The sequence below is a fragment of the Chanodichthys erythropterus genome, chromosome 3, assembly GCF_024489055.1.
Source record: "Chanodichthys erythropterus isolate Z2021 chromosome 3, ASM2448905v1, whole genome shotgun sequence".
Classification (NCBI taxonomy): Eukaryota; Metazoa; Chordata; class Actinopteri; order Cypriniformes; family Xenocyprididae; genus Chanodichthys; species Chanodichthys erythropterus.
In genome coordinates, this window is record NC_090223.1 from 21,805,668 (window position 1) to 21,822,469 (window position 16,802).

At 34.1% G+C, this 16,802-nt stretch overlaps 1 protein-coding gene and 1 long non-coding RNA gene across 2 annotated transcripts; both read left to right on the plus strand.

The window, feature by feature from the left end:
• Nucleotides 1-96: 96 nt before the first annotated feature.
• LOC137009431 (uncharacterized) lies at nucleotides 97-921 on the plus strand. The gene is made up of 3 exons (XR_010892894.1): nucleotides 97-185; nucleotides 300-359; nucleotides 508-921. It is a non-coding gene; the product is annotated as an uncharacterized lncRNA (long non-coding RNA).
• Nucleotides 922-14,676: 13,755 nt separating this feature from the next.
• On the plus strand, nucleotides 14,677-16,503 carry LOC137009436 (erythroblast NAD(P)(+)--arginine ADP-ribosyltransferase-like). The gene is made up of 3 exons (XM_067371679.1): nucleotides 14,677-14,753; nucleotides 14,966-15,061; nucleotides 15,137-16,503. The coding sequence occupies exons 2-3, from the start codon at nucleotides 15,011-15,013 to the stop codon at nucleotides 15,887-15,889; spliced, it is 804 nt and encodes a 267-aa protein (XP_067227780.1). The 5' UTR covers nucleotides 14,677-14,753; nucleotides 14,966-15,010; the 3' UTR covers nucleotides 15,890-16,503.
• Nucleotides 16,504-16,802: the final 299 nt, after the last annotated feature.

Below are 16,802 nucleotides of genomic sequence, written 5' to 3' on the forward strand. Positions count from 1 at the left end.
ACTGGAAATCAAATCCATTGTTTTTTGTATCACTGTGATTTTTGCAAAGGAAATCAAGTTCAATCAGGTGTCTTATTTCTTTCTGTTGTTCACTGTAGACGCTGTAAGTGGACCGACTGAGATCACATATGCTGAGATTGAAATGAAATCTACAAACAAACAGAAGAAAAAGAAAGAAAAGAAAGGTAGACCGCCACAAAAGTCTCTGCTCTCTTTTAGCATGTTTATTATATTATAATGTTATTCATATGGTGGACGTACAGTAAGCACTAAAGATATGAACTGTTTTCATCTTCTAGTCAAAAACACTGAGACTTGTGACAGCCTGTACTCTGAACTGAAGCTGGAAACAGATCAAGGTGAGCGTCAAACTAAAAACATCAATCACAATTCACAAGAAACACTGAAAACTTCATCTTCATGCATTATTGAGAATCTAAGAATGACATGAAATGCTGCATATAAGATTTAGAAATGTCCATTTTGAATTCATTGATATATTTTCAGGTGCTGGATAATAGTGATGTGACATATGCTGAGGTTAAATAAACATACCCGGAGTAGAAACTTCAATGGTTGAGAAGTGAATGACCAGGATCATCAAGGCAATAGATTTACCAGAACTTACTGTAATATTACCAATCCTAAATGTGCTTCAGAGACAGTGCTGGATAATGTTTGAAAAGCAATGAGCTTTTATTAGAAATTATCAGCTTTTGTTACTCATTAGAAAAAGCCATTATTGTTTCTGCACAGTGTGTATTTATGTTGGTTAATAACAGCAGCAGTTTATCATTTGACAACTGAGCAAGCAGAAAATTCAGTGAAAGGATATTTTTTTACTGACTGTTGATTAAGTGACCACGTTTCATTTTTTTATTTTTTCATTTCTGTCTTCTTGATTTTAAATGTATTTGGTTCCCATGGACATGAAAATATCACAGAATGTTAAAACTGTGATTCTGGAAAACTTTGAATGTAAATGTGTGTAGTGAAACTATGTATTTTTTCTAGCTATGCTCAACATATTTCAGCTTGTTTGTTTGTTGTTTATAAAGTTTTGAGTGTATTATAAATTTGCTCTCGGTTTTATATACACTGTCGTTCAATAGTTTTGGGTCAGTAAGATTTTTTTCTTTTCTTTTTTTAAAGAAATTAATACTTTTTACTCAGCAAGGACACATTAAATGGGACATTTGTACAAAAGATTTCTATTTCAAATAAAGTGTACTTTTATTTCTGTTTCTCAAATAAATCCTGAAAAAATGTGTCAGGGTTTCCTCAAAAAATATTAAGCAGCAAAACATTGATAATAAGAAGAAATCACAGGATTAAAAAATTACATTTTAAAATATATTAAAACAGGAAGCGGTTATTTTAAAGTTATAATATTTCAAATTACAGCTATTAGGTGTCTTGGCAAAAGGGGAGACTGAAACTTTGTTTATTGGTTTGAAGTGCCTTAACAGGTTGCTAGACAGCGGTCTTGTCATGTGAGGTTTAGATCCACTGTGACGGACAACAACAAAAAAACTCCCTAAGACTTCCTAGCTCTTCTATCCAGACAGCAATTCTGTTTTTACTGTTCCTTGTGTTATATTTTTATTATTCTTCTTTATGTAAAGCACTTTGAATTACCATTGTGTATGAAATGTGCTATACAAATAAAATTGCCTTGCCTTGCCTATTAATGTATTTTGATCAAATACATTTCAAAAATGTTAAAAAAAAAAATCAATTTTACTTAAATATTCTTATATAGCCTATTCATTAATAGATTGCTATAACTCACTTGCAAGGATGCAGCAGGAGCTCATAGAAAACCGTTAAAGGCTTAACATGACTTAAAGGTGCCCTAGAATTAAAAATTTAATTTACCTCGGCATAGTTGAATAACAAGAGTTCAGTACTTGGAAATGACATACATAATGTACTGTTAAATGTGGTTTAAAAAATCTGATTTAAAGGGGCCGCAGCCTGAATCAGCGCATAGTTAATGATGCCCCAAAATAGGCAGTTAAAAAAATGAATTAAAAAAAATTCTATGGGGTATTTTGAGCTGAAACTTCACGGACACATTACATCTTTTGAAAAGACGTTCTACGGCACCTTTAATGATGTTCTCAAAATGCTAGAACACAAATAACATTTTATTTAAACATTGTTCATGGAATGTTTTTTCTTAAAGAATTTAGTTGGATGTTCATCTACCATTTTTTAAGACGTTATTTCAGCATGTTCAGTGAACATTCAAAAATAATCAGGGTTGGGAAGGTTACTTTTAGAATGTACTTCACTACAGATTACAAAATACATGCTTTAAAAAGTAATCAGTAACATATTTTGTTACATTACTCAAGTTTAGTAACTTAATCTAAATACTTTGGATTACTTTGAAATACTCAAAAGAATATATTAACTTGAAGTTCTGTTTTATGTTTAAAACCTGTAAGTAAAAATACCCACCAGGATTTGGTTTTCCACTAAATTGTATTTTTAACATCAGTTACAAAATGTATATCTGCAATTTATTAGACATAACCTATGAGTTGGTAAAGAATTTTAATAACTTGATAAACAAATTAAGAAAATATGTTTCTTTTAACATCACATCCATAATTACACTGTAAAAAAAAATCCTGTAAAAAAACGGTAAAAAGTCTGGCAGCAGAGTTTCCAGAGAAATCCCATAAAATTACAGCAAATAACCATTTCACAAAATTACATGCAAAAACTGTAAAAATACAGAACAGACTTTACAGTCAAAATTCATAAAATTACAGTATTTTACTGTTGATAATCGTTTATTAAACCATGAAAAAACTGATAAATTATGTCAGATTACATAGAAAACAACTAATTTTCAGGTTAATCTCTGCAAATTGAAGGTTTTTGAGTTATTTTATCAAGCTGCTCTGTCCATCTAGTTATTTACTTTTAAAATATAGATTTTCCATGTAAAATAACTAAGAAATTATTTATAAAAATGTCATTAGCACATAAATTCAAAACAAATGTTTGCAATTTACAGTATTAATCTTTATTTTTACAGAACCACTCACAACTTCAATCTATGAATTAATTACTTAGAAATGCATAATAGCAACCTTTACAACCAATTTCTGTTAAATTAACAAAATATAGAACAGAATACATTTAATCAAAGCATGCACATACAGTATTAGTCATTGTATATAAGACATTGTATGTCAACTTACTTAAATTATAGGAAATACAAGCGTAGTATATAGAACATCTACATTAAAAGACAATTACTGTATACTTCTGTACTGTAATATTGCTGTTATTTTATGATGACTCTTACATATATGTGACTACAAGGAGTACAATGGAAGCAACAATAAGTACAATGACAATTTCCAGTTAGTCTAGCACAGTATGCATAGAAATTATTATTATTATTATTATTATTTTCAGTTAAACAGAAAGATAGTCTTAACTAGTGTTGTCACGATACCAAAATTTTGACTTCGATACGATACCCAACTTCAGTATCACGATACCGATACTTAAACGATACTATGGCAAAAACCTAAAACAGTAGGAAAAGTAAATAAATAACATATGACAGAACTGTGGCTAGTGGTTTCCCAAAGTAACTAGCCACTCAGCATTTTTATTGGCCACAATTTTGATGTTGGTAAATTACATTTTATATGATTAAAGCTGACTTTCTTATGCTTAAATTACTTTGAGTCATTTTACTTGATTTAGAAGATTTAAAACACTTTCAAACTTTTAAATGCAGACTGACCACCCAAATCAAGATTACATTTTATATCAGCTGGTATGTACAGGTGGGCAAGAGGTGGACAATGTATGAGCATGAGCTAGTATGAGAACAAGTTATTTGTGTTATGCTATATAAAAGAACAAAGAAGCAAATTACAAAAACAGTAGTAAATTAAAAATAATCTTTTTTCAGATACACTAGGTTTATTTAACATATTTAACAGGTTTTGTTGTTTGATTAACATTAATGATGGACAGGCCTATTTAATTGGGCTGCTGAATGCATGGACGTAACTGACAAATATCCAGTTATTACCCACCTGTTTACGTCCACTTAAGCCATAACCGACTGTATTCACGCGAGATACTCCACATGATGGACATTTAGACATCTGTGTGCACGTGTATTTGACTATTCAGACGCGTGGAAAACTGATCGCGCGCGCGACAGACAGAGAGAGAGAGAGAGCGTACGCGAGAGAGCGCTTCTGTTGTGTGTCATTCAGCGCAATTCCGCCTATCCCTCCTTCACTAACTGCATGTAAATAACGAATTGTGTGATTGGATTGTAATTTTGTGCTACGACGATCTTCGACGACCATTTGGCTGTAAACTTAAATTATATTCAACTCGCCAAAGTGGCTAGTGGGAGTGGCTGTCATCAAGCCCTGCATGTAAGTGTTTTGACAGTGAGAATATTGATTACTAATAATAATTAGAGCAATGTTATTAAAGCATAAATTGGTTTAATATAATTGTATAGTCCCTTCACATATTTGTTTTTTAAAATTAATTTTACTTTAGCAACCAGATATCACTTATTAGACTCAATAATACACCTCTTTGCGGATGTCTGCTTGCATGAGTAATATAAATAACACTCATTTAATTTTTGAGAGCATAAACATAACGCTGGTATCACATTCACTAACCTGTCGCTCTTTAAATTCTCTGTACAAATCGGGATGTTTGGCAAGTTGGATGCTCCCTTCGCTTGCGTTATTTTGTAACGTATTTTGCAGACGGGCTTTGTGGTGTCCGTGGGCTTGCCCTGACTGTCGGCAATGTAAGCAAAATAATGCCATATTTTGCTTTGTGCATCTGCGGTTGCGCAGTTGACAGGAATAAACACGCACTCAATGTGCCTCAGAAGCAGCGCGCTGCACACACACTGCTCAGGGTTCCTACACATTTTCCATTTCAAAATTCCATACTTTTCCATACTCAAATTTCCAGACCTCCTTCCAAACGATTTCTGCCATTGGTGAGCCTCGGTCTCCTTTTCTATTTTTTTTAGCGCACCAAAAATATTCTCGCCGCTTTATAATATTAATATTGAACCACTGTACTCACATGAACTGATTAATGGATCTTGAGAGAGGAAATGTCACTGCTTCATGTTTGTAGTCCGGGTCCTACAGTCTTTTAGTGATTTTTAAATTAGTGTTTGATTGTTGAAATAAAGTTTTGTATTTAGTATTCATGTCCTAGGCCCTTCTCTTCTTAAAAACCACGTACCTGTGTAACTTTTGTTGGGAATAAAATCTACAAGTACTAATATATTCCATTTAACAAGTTGTTTCCCTTTCCGGCCATACCACTCGCTACATAGGCGTGAATATTTAATTTGTCTATTAATTCGATACATTTCCTTTATAGAGATCCTTCTGTGATTTATCCATCTGCTCTGTTCTCGACATTATATGTATCATATATTATCATATATCATATATACATATAATATATGAAACATTATATGTTTCATATATTATATGTATCAAAGTATTTTTATAGAGTAGCCTACGAGTATGAGTAGCACAAGCAGTTTCCGTAATATATTAGAAATTTGTAACTCTATAAACATATTTGCAAAGTGAAGAGAGGTGAAAAAGGTGACATGTAGAAAGTAGATAGTTGTAGGGGGTCTGGGGGCATCCTCCCCCAGGAGAAGATTTTTGTGATTTTAACATGTAAAGGAAGCATTCTGGTGCACTCTGAAAAGAACATAAATGGAAAAAACAACATTTGCTTCAAGTAAAAAATAAAAAATAAAACATTTTGGCACCAGGGCTGAGCATTGACAAATTTCATAATTGAATGCGACTTTGATTCAGAAGCTTGCAATTTGATTTTGATTTGATTACCTTTGATTCTGTATTGATTAATTTGGGCCTATCAGGTACAGTACATGGCAAATTTCCTCAAAGAAAAAAATCTCTCAACTAATGCTGTAAACAATACAGGGAACCACAGCTGGTACGTCATTATAATATTAGGTTAAATTGATCGTAAGTTACTTACATATAGGCTAACTTACACATAAGGAAGTTTTTATAATAACGTTATAATCAAAGTGACAATTATTTTTCTACTCTTTTTATGTAGGCCTAAACATTTAAATGGTGACTGTCATAAAACAGATTTATGTATTCAATATAGAAGCACATGTTAAGTACAAATACAATGAATATGTAATAGCCTATAAAGCATATATTTATCAAAATGCTCCTCTCAAAGTTAATTTTTGTAGCTAAATGATGAGTTATTGGACATTGTAAGGCTTTTCTGAGGTAGGCTAAATGTGACATTTTTACAAACTGTTTTATTGACGCCTTTCTGCGGTTGAAACGCTGATTAATCGATTGCATGTGACATGACAGATTTTGGTAAGTTGTACTGTATCTTTCAACATACCTTCAGATTCTCAATCATTTTGTGTTGTAACTAGTAAAGCCAAAGAGATGGCTGGTTCACGAGCGCTACAGCGATCTGTCACGCCACAGAGCGCCAAGAAAGATCGTGACTAACTCCAGTCTATGGGAAAGTAGTAGCCCATTTGCAATTCTTATGAGAATCTTGTGTCACGGACTACAAACATTATAAATGTAGGTTAACAAATTCTTATTTATTATGAAACTATATTCCTTTCTATTATCCTTTTGTTAGAGGTATATGTGTAATTTTATGTTATGTTAGAGTCTAAGTGGATTGCTGTTTGCAACCCATTGTACTTCCTTAATTTGACTATGTTTCAACAGTATTTCAGAGGGAAGCAGGATATTAAATGAGAAAAAAAAAAAATTAGAACAGTACATGATCCATTAGGAATGGATTAGATCATATCCAGTAGCCCGTGCAGTGACATCAACAGAAAAGGCAAGTGATTTTAAATGAACAATAAGTTATTACATTTTCATTAATAATAAAAAGACAAACTATGATTATTTTTTTTGTTTGTTTGTTTTTTTAATGTACACACTCTAAAAAAATGCTGGGTTAAAAACAACCTAAGTTGGGTTGAAAATTGAGTTTGGGTTGTTTTAACCCAAAATAGGTTGGAAATTAAAAACCAGACACATAATTACTAGAGGCAACAATAATACAGAGCGCCAAGAAAGATAGTGACTAACTCCAGTCTATGGAAAAATAGTAGCCCATTTGCAATTCTTATGAGAATCTTGTGTCACACAGTCACTCACCCCGAAAAAATAACTCTTCGGATGTAAACGATTCACATAAATGATGTATTTTGATTCAAAACTGCTAATTTCGCCACAAAGTGACTAGTTTGCAGGTATAATAAATTAAAAAAACTGAATAGAGGCAATAGTCTGGAAACACAAATATTTTTCCAAACTCTGATTTCTTTTTTCCATACTTTTCCAGACCTGGAAAAAACTCAAATCAAATTCCATACTTTTCCAAACTGCGTAGGAACCCTGTGCTCCCTGCTGTCGCACATTAGGAAATACAGCTGGCACTCAAAGTACCGGTACTAATAAAATGAAGAACCGTACCGTTTCTAAAAGCAGGGTATCGCGATACCTTTCTAGTACCGGTATATCGTGCAACACTAGTCTTAACCAGTCAATTGTTCAAAAAAAGATGCATTCTCTCTTATCAGTCTCTTGAAAATGGTTTGAGTTAGTCAGGTTATTCCACCAGCATGGAACAGTCCAGGTAAAGGTCAGTTAAAGTGAGTTTGTGCCCCTTTGGGATGGCACCACAAGATGCTGTTCACTTCCAGAAAGCAAGCTTCTGGAGGGCGTATAATAAGTCTGAAGCAGAGAGTCTAGGTACAGGCTTGGAGAGCCAGTTGTTGTTCTGTTGTGTAGCATACAGAATGGCTTGATCTTCCCAATGTTGTACTGGGCAAATATGCAAGATCGGGCAGTTCCAGCACTGTAGTCTGTGAAGTTTAACTGATCAATTATAACACAAAGGATGGGTGGCTGAAACCACAAGCACTTCTGTCTTGGCAAGGTGGAGTTGAAGGTAGAGGTCATCCAGGTGAAAGTCGGACATTTCCATCAAGCAGGCTGAGATGCGAGCAGCTACTGGTTGATCATCTGGCTGGAATGAAAAGTAGAGATGTGTGTGAGGATAGCAGTGATAGGAAAAGCCATGTTTCTGAATGATTCTAGTTACAATTACAACAAAAAATACTGTTCAGAATAGCAGCATAAAAAGATGTAAACAAAGAATTTGTTGTATAAGAATAGTAATCTTTCCACACCTGTACTGTAATGCTGCTGTAGATCTCCAGTCCTTCCACATTACCTGAAATCATAAAGAAATAAAAATTAGTTGGCTATTACATTCATTCAAACATGCCAGCATATGTTTTACTGAGACAATGCAAAACCTCAACCTTCTTTGATCTGAAATTTTTATATCCAACTATCCAATGTGTCTTATGATTCAGTAATGCCAATTTACTCAGGTCATGTAAGATTTTTTTATTATTATACTTTATTATTACACTAATATATGCATACTATTCGCGTTTGCAAGCAGATGCACTCATAATATTTATTATGTTGTTCATATTGTACTCTTATCTGCTTTCCTTTATAGGCCTATAGTATGAGTATACAGGCTGCAGAGTTTATAAAAAGACATTTAAATAATGGCGGTACTACCACATCTGAACGAAGACATAAACACTGAATGGACTTTATTAATAACTAACGTTAATCTTTCTTGGATAAAACACATGGAAAATTGACAGATGCCTCCTGCAGTTGTTTTGCTTTCAACGGCAGTTACCTTACGTCATTTGTGTGAACACCGTTTAGAAATACTTATATTAGCTTCGAAACTATAAACAATACAAAGGTGTAGCCACACTACATAAAATATCACACACATGTAACGTTAGAATGAAACTCTTACCTCAGCCAGTGATCGGTTGGTATGATGTTCGCTGTGGTCTTCTCGCTGAAAGGACGTGATAGTTTTTCCTCACACTGTTCCCGAAGAATGTATTGACGGATGAGTTCAAATAAATACTCCTGCTCACGACTGCTCTTTAGGATTGCTTTACATTACTGTTTAATCTTACGACACACAAGCGTAGCCTGAAACAAATTCAAGTAACGTGCTCGCCCTTCCATCACTCCATCACTGCACTACTCCAGGAACTGCTGTAGGCGGGACTAACGGAAAAGTTATCGGCGGCAAATTTGAATCTGCGTCGCGCGTGCTCGCAGACGTCCCCCCGCGCACGTACACACACACACACACACACACAAAGCTGCGCATTTGCAACTCGATTTGGAAAAACATAAAATGTACATATCAATAATAGATGTGTTCAGAAAATTTAGGGGAGAATAAGTCAAGCCCAATCAGCAGTTTCAAAATAAGCATGTTGGCAAGATGAGGTTAAAATTTTAGTAAATACAATGCATAATATATAGAAGGCCTACACACCTACTGTATGTACCAATACTATAAATGAACCTTAAAAAACTAACTTTAACCAACACATTAGCTACTCTTAAATGAAAGAAGAAAAAAACATGTTGAATGACTGCATATTTCTGTAGTTATACATTCATTCCCTTTTTTCTAGTTTTACAAAAAAAAATCTGTAAAATATTAATCAACATTTTATGTAAAATTACACATTTTTCTGTAAAAAATACAGAACATTTCTTTTAAAAAAACAGAAATTTAATGTAATGCTAAAATACATGCAATTCCCTGTAAATTTAATAGCTGAAAATTAAATTACAGCAAATATCTGTAAAACAACAGGTATTTCAATGTATAATGGGAAAACAGAAAAAATCTGTAAAAAAAAATACAGACCAATACCTGTAAATTTACATTTATTTTTAACAGTGTACTATTGATATATCATTCCTAAGTTATATTTTTATATTTGAAAAAGATGTGCATCAGAGGGATAACAAAATATGAAATAACAACAATAAAATATTGTTAGTAATATAGGTTGTTTTGTGTATAGAGTCGAGATGACACAGTGGTTTAAATTGTTTTATTAACAAAGTTTATAAAGAAAATGAAATGAAATGATCTACCCAATAATCTCGAGAAAAGGCCTATATTCAAAGCTGACTCGGTTTCTCAACAGTTTTTTGCATCACACTTTTTACACATCACCACATTTTACAGGTTTGGAAAAAAATATGATCATTTTGTGTTAACTATCCCTAGTATAAATATGTTCATACTAATATTTAACCCCAGTGCACTGATAGCTGCATTAATGTTAACCATATAAACAACAAACGGAAAAAAAAAAAACTATTTTTTTTATTTTTTTTAAATAATCCTTTATTTATTTTTAATTATTATTCACTTTGATATTAGAGGCAAACACTGCATTTTTATCACAATCCCAACAAAGATGTTATGAACATGAGCATGATCAGTTGTTTATCTTGAAATTATACAATAATTTAAATTAAAAACAGCAAAAACAGCATGGTCTGACTTTAGCTTTTTGAAATGATGCTACATAAGACACCTGCACAAAACAAAATAAGCAGACGGACTGAATGAAATGCAAATCCACTCCCTGACAGTAGGTGGCGCTTATGGAACAGCAGTGATATAGCGTTTCCATGGTTACCACTATATACACAGCGCTGCGCTGGAGATAAGAGGAAAAGCCATCAAAACTTGTCTGAACACAGTTTCCTTCAGAGATACATTCATATCAACCCCAATTTAATATTTATATTATTCTTCCTATATTTGGCGAACAGTGAGCTTGTGCATGGTGCAATATTTCCTCTGCTGGGCGTCTGTTCTCCTCTTTGTGTCCGTTTTCAGGGTGTGCCTGTGTTAACTTCCTGTTGACAAGGGTTAGTATTTCCTGAAATTTAGGGAAATTATTACAAAGCAGTTTGTTTGCAAGCCCGGAATAAAGATCAAAATAAAACTAAAAAACCTTTGGATTTATGACCAGTGGACTACTGCATCTCTATTTTTGATCATGAACTAGAGTATGCGCCATTTAAACATTTGGAATAAATTAAGATTTAAAGTTTGTCTGTAAACTACACCAAGAAATTGGCGTTATAAAACATTATTTAACACATGATTAAGTGGATGTTAATTATATGAGGATTTTTTTTTTAATGCTTTTTTTTTTTTTTTTTTTTAAACAGAGTCGGAGAATCATAAACATTGGCTCGTTGGTTAAAAATCCTCAAACAGCTTAAGTTAATAGCCTATTAAATGAAATACATGACATTACAATTCAAAGTAATCACTTTGGTAATCTAAAATACTTTTTGAATGTAACTGTAATTTGATTACCATCTATTTAAAATGTAACTGTAACGAAATACAGATACTCAAATTTTGTATTTTAAATACGTATCGTCGTTACTTGTATTTCGTTACTCCCCAGCCCTGAAAATAATGTTATAATGTTTGCAACAAATTCTGTTAACATTTGTATAACCAAGAAAAAAAGACATTGTGAAATAATGTTTCCATAACTTGAAGGGATAGTCTCTTTCAAAAATTTGGGCTAAACTGCTTGATTCATATGGATTAGTTTTCCGATCTATTAATGAACTTTTTGAAGTGCCAAAGATCAAGTTGCAAATGCAGTCTATGGAGGGACAGAAATCTCTCAGATTTCATTAAAAAAGAGCTCTTCATTTGTGTTCCAAAGATGAACGAAAGTCTTACGGGCTTGGAACGACATGAGGGTAAATAATGACAATTTTCATTTTGGGTGAACTAACCCTTAAAGGGGACCTATTATGCAAAATTCACTTTTGCCTGGTGTTTGGACATAAATGTGTGTTGGCAGTGTGTGTACACAACCACCCTGTAGTGATAAAAATCCACCCACTCCTTTTTTTTAATCCCCATAAATCATAAGCAGAGTCTCAGAACAAGCCGTTTCCAGCTCTCTGGCAGTGTGACGTCACAAAAGCCACAGGCCCCGCCCACAGTATTGACTGACACTTAAGTTTGAACATAGAATCGCTCTGAGCGCGTTGATTACAACGAGTCCGCCATTACTGCACTGACGAGAACGTCTCCCAAGCATTTTAGGTGTTCTGTAGCTGGATGGATTAATCCACATAACTCTCTTCATTTACTACCTAAATCTGAGCTGCTGAAAACGAGGTGGATTAACTTGGTTTTCCAGGAAAATGCTCCCTCAGTTCTGCCGAAATTTGTTTATGTCTGCGCAAATCATTACACACCGGACTGCTTTGTGAATGAATGTCAATACAATGGGACAATATAAAACAGAGACTGTGCTAAAAATGTGTTACTCAAGGATATACAAGTAAAAACTGTTTGTAATCCAGTTTACAGCCTCCAGTGATACTGGATACGACAGTAATGAAGGTGAGGGAACTTTATACAGTAGATTAAAAACAAGAAGACAATATAAGTTATAACTGAACTAAACTATATTCACAGTTTCTGACATTATAGTGCGTCCTGACTGAATCCTGTCACCGGAGAATGAGCTCTTGAAGCTCCGCCCTCTTAGGCCGAGCACAGCAGCTCATTTGCATTTAAAGGGACTGCACTGAAACGGCTCGTTTTTGCTCAACCACTAAAAGTAGCAATTTTAACATTCTATAAAAATTTTTTGTGGGCTATTTTGAGCTAAAACTTCACATACACACTCTGGGAACATCTGAGACTAATTTTACATCTTATTAAAGGTCCCCTTTAAATGAGAACATTAGCAAAAGATTATTTGAATATATATTTTTTACTTGGGTATGGTTACATTTTGAATATTTGCAGCATTAACTATTTAAAAAGATCACAGTTAAATGTAGTCTTGTCTAGAATATATATCCATATGTTGTTGACATATTGTAAAAAAAAATATGTTCATACACTGTGATGTCCGAGCCCGATCACACGAAAATGCGTATCAATAGTACAAGTGTGTAATCTCGTAGAATATATACGCCAAAATGAGTTTTGGCGTGCTTATGGTACGCAGTTTTTCGCGTGCATATGATACGAATAGGGTCAGCCCTATTCAATAGTATAACAATTAGTTCAAACTTTGACCTGTGGAGGGCAGTAACACGCTTAGCAGTGTCTACACTGCTGGAATTTTTTTTTTTTTCTTCAGAAAATGAGCGATGGTTTCACTAGATAAGACCCTTATTTTTCTCATCTGGGATCGTGTTGAACAATTTGAAGCTGCAGTGAAACTAATTTTGACCTTCAACTGTTTGGTGCCCATTGAAGTCTACTATAAGGAGAAAAATCCTGGAATGTTTTGAACAAAAACTTTTATTTCTTTTCGACTGAAGAAAGAAAGACATGGACATCTTGGATGACATGGGGGTGAGTAAATTATCAGGAAAAATTTATTTAAAAGTGGACTAATCCTTTAACTGACATGACAAAACAAAGGACTCTCATAAAAAATGTCTCTTTTTTTAACGAATGTCAGTGAAATGGAGTGTTTGCAAGTTGAATTTGGTCAAACTTAATACTATGAGCTGTTTTCTAGGAATTTTATATAACTTTTTGGAACATCCAAGGGTTTAGAACAGTTTAGGACCCACTTCTTCTTTTTCTTCTTCTTCTAGTTATATACATTAAATAAGAATGAAAATGAAAAAGGCATAATTACAATACATCCTCAACTGCCCTTGTACAGTTTGGTTGCAGCAACACCTGGTCAAAATGTCTGCTGAAATGCATAATACCCAATATTCAATATTTATCCTTCTATATACATTTTCATAAAGGTCAGCTTTCTACAATTTTGAAAGCTGACCTCTAATTCACATCCTGTTGTTGTTGTTGTTTCCAAAATTTGTCCAATCCTCACCAAAATTGACTCATTGAGATCATTGGTGTGCTATAGCATTGCTATACTTGCAAATATAGTTACTATTTAAAACAAAAAGAGCTGTGATACTGTTAATTTGCTGATGTACATCTCATTTAGTTTTGTGATGTGAACTGAACCCATTATAGATGTGTTTGTGTCTCTTCCAGGAATCTAGAGAAAAAGATTCACTTTTCCATGATTAGAATTTGCTCATCATGGTGTCAAATGTGTTTGGCGCTGGCAGTGACACGACCATGCTCATGACCAATATTCTCACAGTTCAGGTCACTTTTTCTGAACACAGTGTCACACCAGAGACCTATCTGATCTCCTCTTGCCTTGACATCAGTGACCATGAATGGCTCATATGGAGGAATCAGCATCTCTTTCTCATGAGAAAGCTTAGAATATTTGCCACATCAGCACCTTCACAAGTGTTAGATAACAAAAACCAAAGACAATTCTAAACTCTTGGCTAGTCTAAATCAAGAAATTATGATGCAAATGAACCTCTTTGTTTAGAGCACTTCTTATACAACATTTGAATCACAATAATTTAATTTATGTTTCTTTTAATTAAGGTTACTGCATCTGTAACTTTTACAGAGTCAGAACTGCTCAAGCTTTATTTGCATGTCTCAGCAGGAACTGTTTGTCCAGTGTGAAACCACACATAGACCTTCACAAGTGCTGTATAATGATGAGCTCAACAGTTTACATTTTACACAAAATAATCTCACTTCAGCTGTTATATCCTACAGCACGCACATTATCAGTGATATAAAAAGACACCTTCCTCATCTCATAGTTTCAAACGTCATTGTCGTCTATCTGTGAGCAAGTGACTTTCTGATCTTCTCCTCTCATCATTGAGCTCCGGAAAAAATAAAGATAAATAGACAAGGTAAAATTGGGAGTAAAGTAAAATATCAATACTGATATATAACACAGGTTTAATTGCATATTTTACTTTTTTTTTTTCTCAATCCAACAGAAAATACACAAAAATTTAAAACTGTGTTTTGTAAGATGTTGGTGAACAGATAACTGTGTATTACTATTGCAGTGATAGATTTAGTATTTGTGAGATGCTGTTGTGTTTGTCAATTTTTCCAGCATCTGCGCTTCACTAGATCATCTGAGGGATTTGACTGAATCAAGATGCTGATGATCATTGAAGCTCTTCTTCTCATTTTAGCTGCTCTAGGACAGGTAAGCTTGTGTTCTAGTATGAATATTACAGACATGAATACTGATGATTGATCATTATGATTCCTGTTGCTGCAGGATCACAGAGCTGCTGCTTCTGTTCACGGACAGATATTTCCATTGGATATGGCACTGAATTCTGTTGATGACCAATATGAGGGCTGTAAAGAGAACATGACAGACCTGGTGAAGACAAAATATCTGAAGAAGGAAATCAATGACTCTTCTGAATTTAGGGATACTTGGCACGATGGTGAAAATAAAGCCAAGAAACCACATGATAATTTGAAACAGATTCATTCAGTCGCCATTTATGTGTACACTAACAACAATTCGCATGTATATCGTAATTTCAACAATGCTGTTCGTGGTGAGAAACAAAAATACAAAGACCAGGAATTCAAATGGTATTCACTTCACTTTCTGTTAACAGAAGCGGTACAGATTCTGAAGAAAACACAAAACAAATGCTATTCGACTTATCGTGGTACGACTGTTGAGTTTGATAAGAATGTTCTGACCACAGAGGTTCGTTTTGGTTCATTTACGTCCTCCTCTCTTGATCGTAAAGTAGCAAATGATTTTGGACCTAAATCTTGTTTTGAAATCGAAACTTGTGAAGGTGCTGATGTGATCAAATACTCCAAGTATCCTGACCAGAAAGAGGTACTGATTCCTCCATATGAGAAATTTACAGTTGTTGATGTCAAGACAAAAGGTCAGGAAGGTGCCTGGTGTGACACTGTGTTTAAGTTAAAAAGCTCTGGGAAAATAAGTTACCTGAACTGTGGTGCTGATGTAAAACTGGTACAAGACAGGGCCAAACTTTAAAATTTCAATCATTTTGTCTTGTCAAGTCAAAAGTTGCTTCTTTTATAATGTTTTTTCTGTTCTGTTCATGCCTGAGTTTCTTGGTTGGTTTTTGTTAATTAGTTAAGTTATCCTTTGTTCCCTGCATGTTTATGTTTGTCGGTTAAAAAAAAAAAGTATCCGTATGAAACCGCAAAAAACATGCTATGAAGTCAAGAGCATGCTAAACCAACAGATGGCGATATAACCCTAACCGTAAAGCCATGTTGGCCACTCAGATGTCTGGAATACATTTTATTACCGTTTCTGGTTCCAATCAAAATCTCCGGTTTTACCATCTACACAAACCATCTACCACAGGGCTCGTCAACTGGCGGCCCGCCAATCATTTTCATCCGGCCTGCGGCTCCTCAGTCTCCCTCCTCCTCCTTTCCTGGCAGTGCGGCTAAATTTGGTTAGATCCGTGGCATACATATCATAATATAATATTATTTGACAGTGGTAGTGAGTAGCCATGTATGGTTTTACCTATGGTTACCAAGTCTCACTGTGAGAATATATTCAAATAAGCCTAATAATTAATAAAAGTAAAAAGTACAAAAGGCCTGAACTGTGCAGTGGCTTTCAAGAAACCAACCAAGTCTGTAAAAAATATTTCAAAATTTGTTGTACCATGAACAAAAAGATGCTAGTATAATCCGTAGTATGTCAGAAAACATAATTTGTTAAGTATTGTTAATTTCAATAATGGAATAAAATTTGTAATTGACCAAATAAAGCTGCTTCACAGTGATTTTATGTGTCCCTAATTTATTTCTTCAGTTAGACATAGTCTTGTTGCATCACATGACTGATAAGGCTGTACTAAGTTGCAGCAGCATGCTAATTCAGACCAAGCAATCACACCCAGGGCCTATACCATGAAGCCTACACC

Bases quoted from the DNA above. Each gene is read 5' to 3' on its own strand.
- LOC137009436 (XM_067371679.1), top strand. From the start codon at position 15,011: ATGCTGATGATCATTGAAGCTCTTCTTCTCATTTTAGCTGCTCTAGGA. The intron at 15,062-15,136 runs GTAAGCTTGTGT...CTGTTGCTGCAG, and splicing joins TTTTAGCTGCTCTAGGACAG to GATCACAGAGCTGCTGCTTC.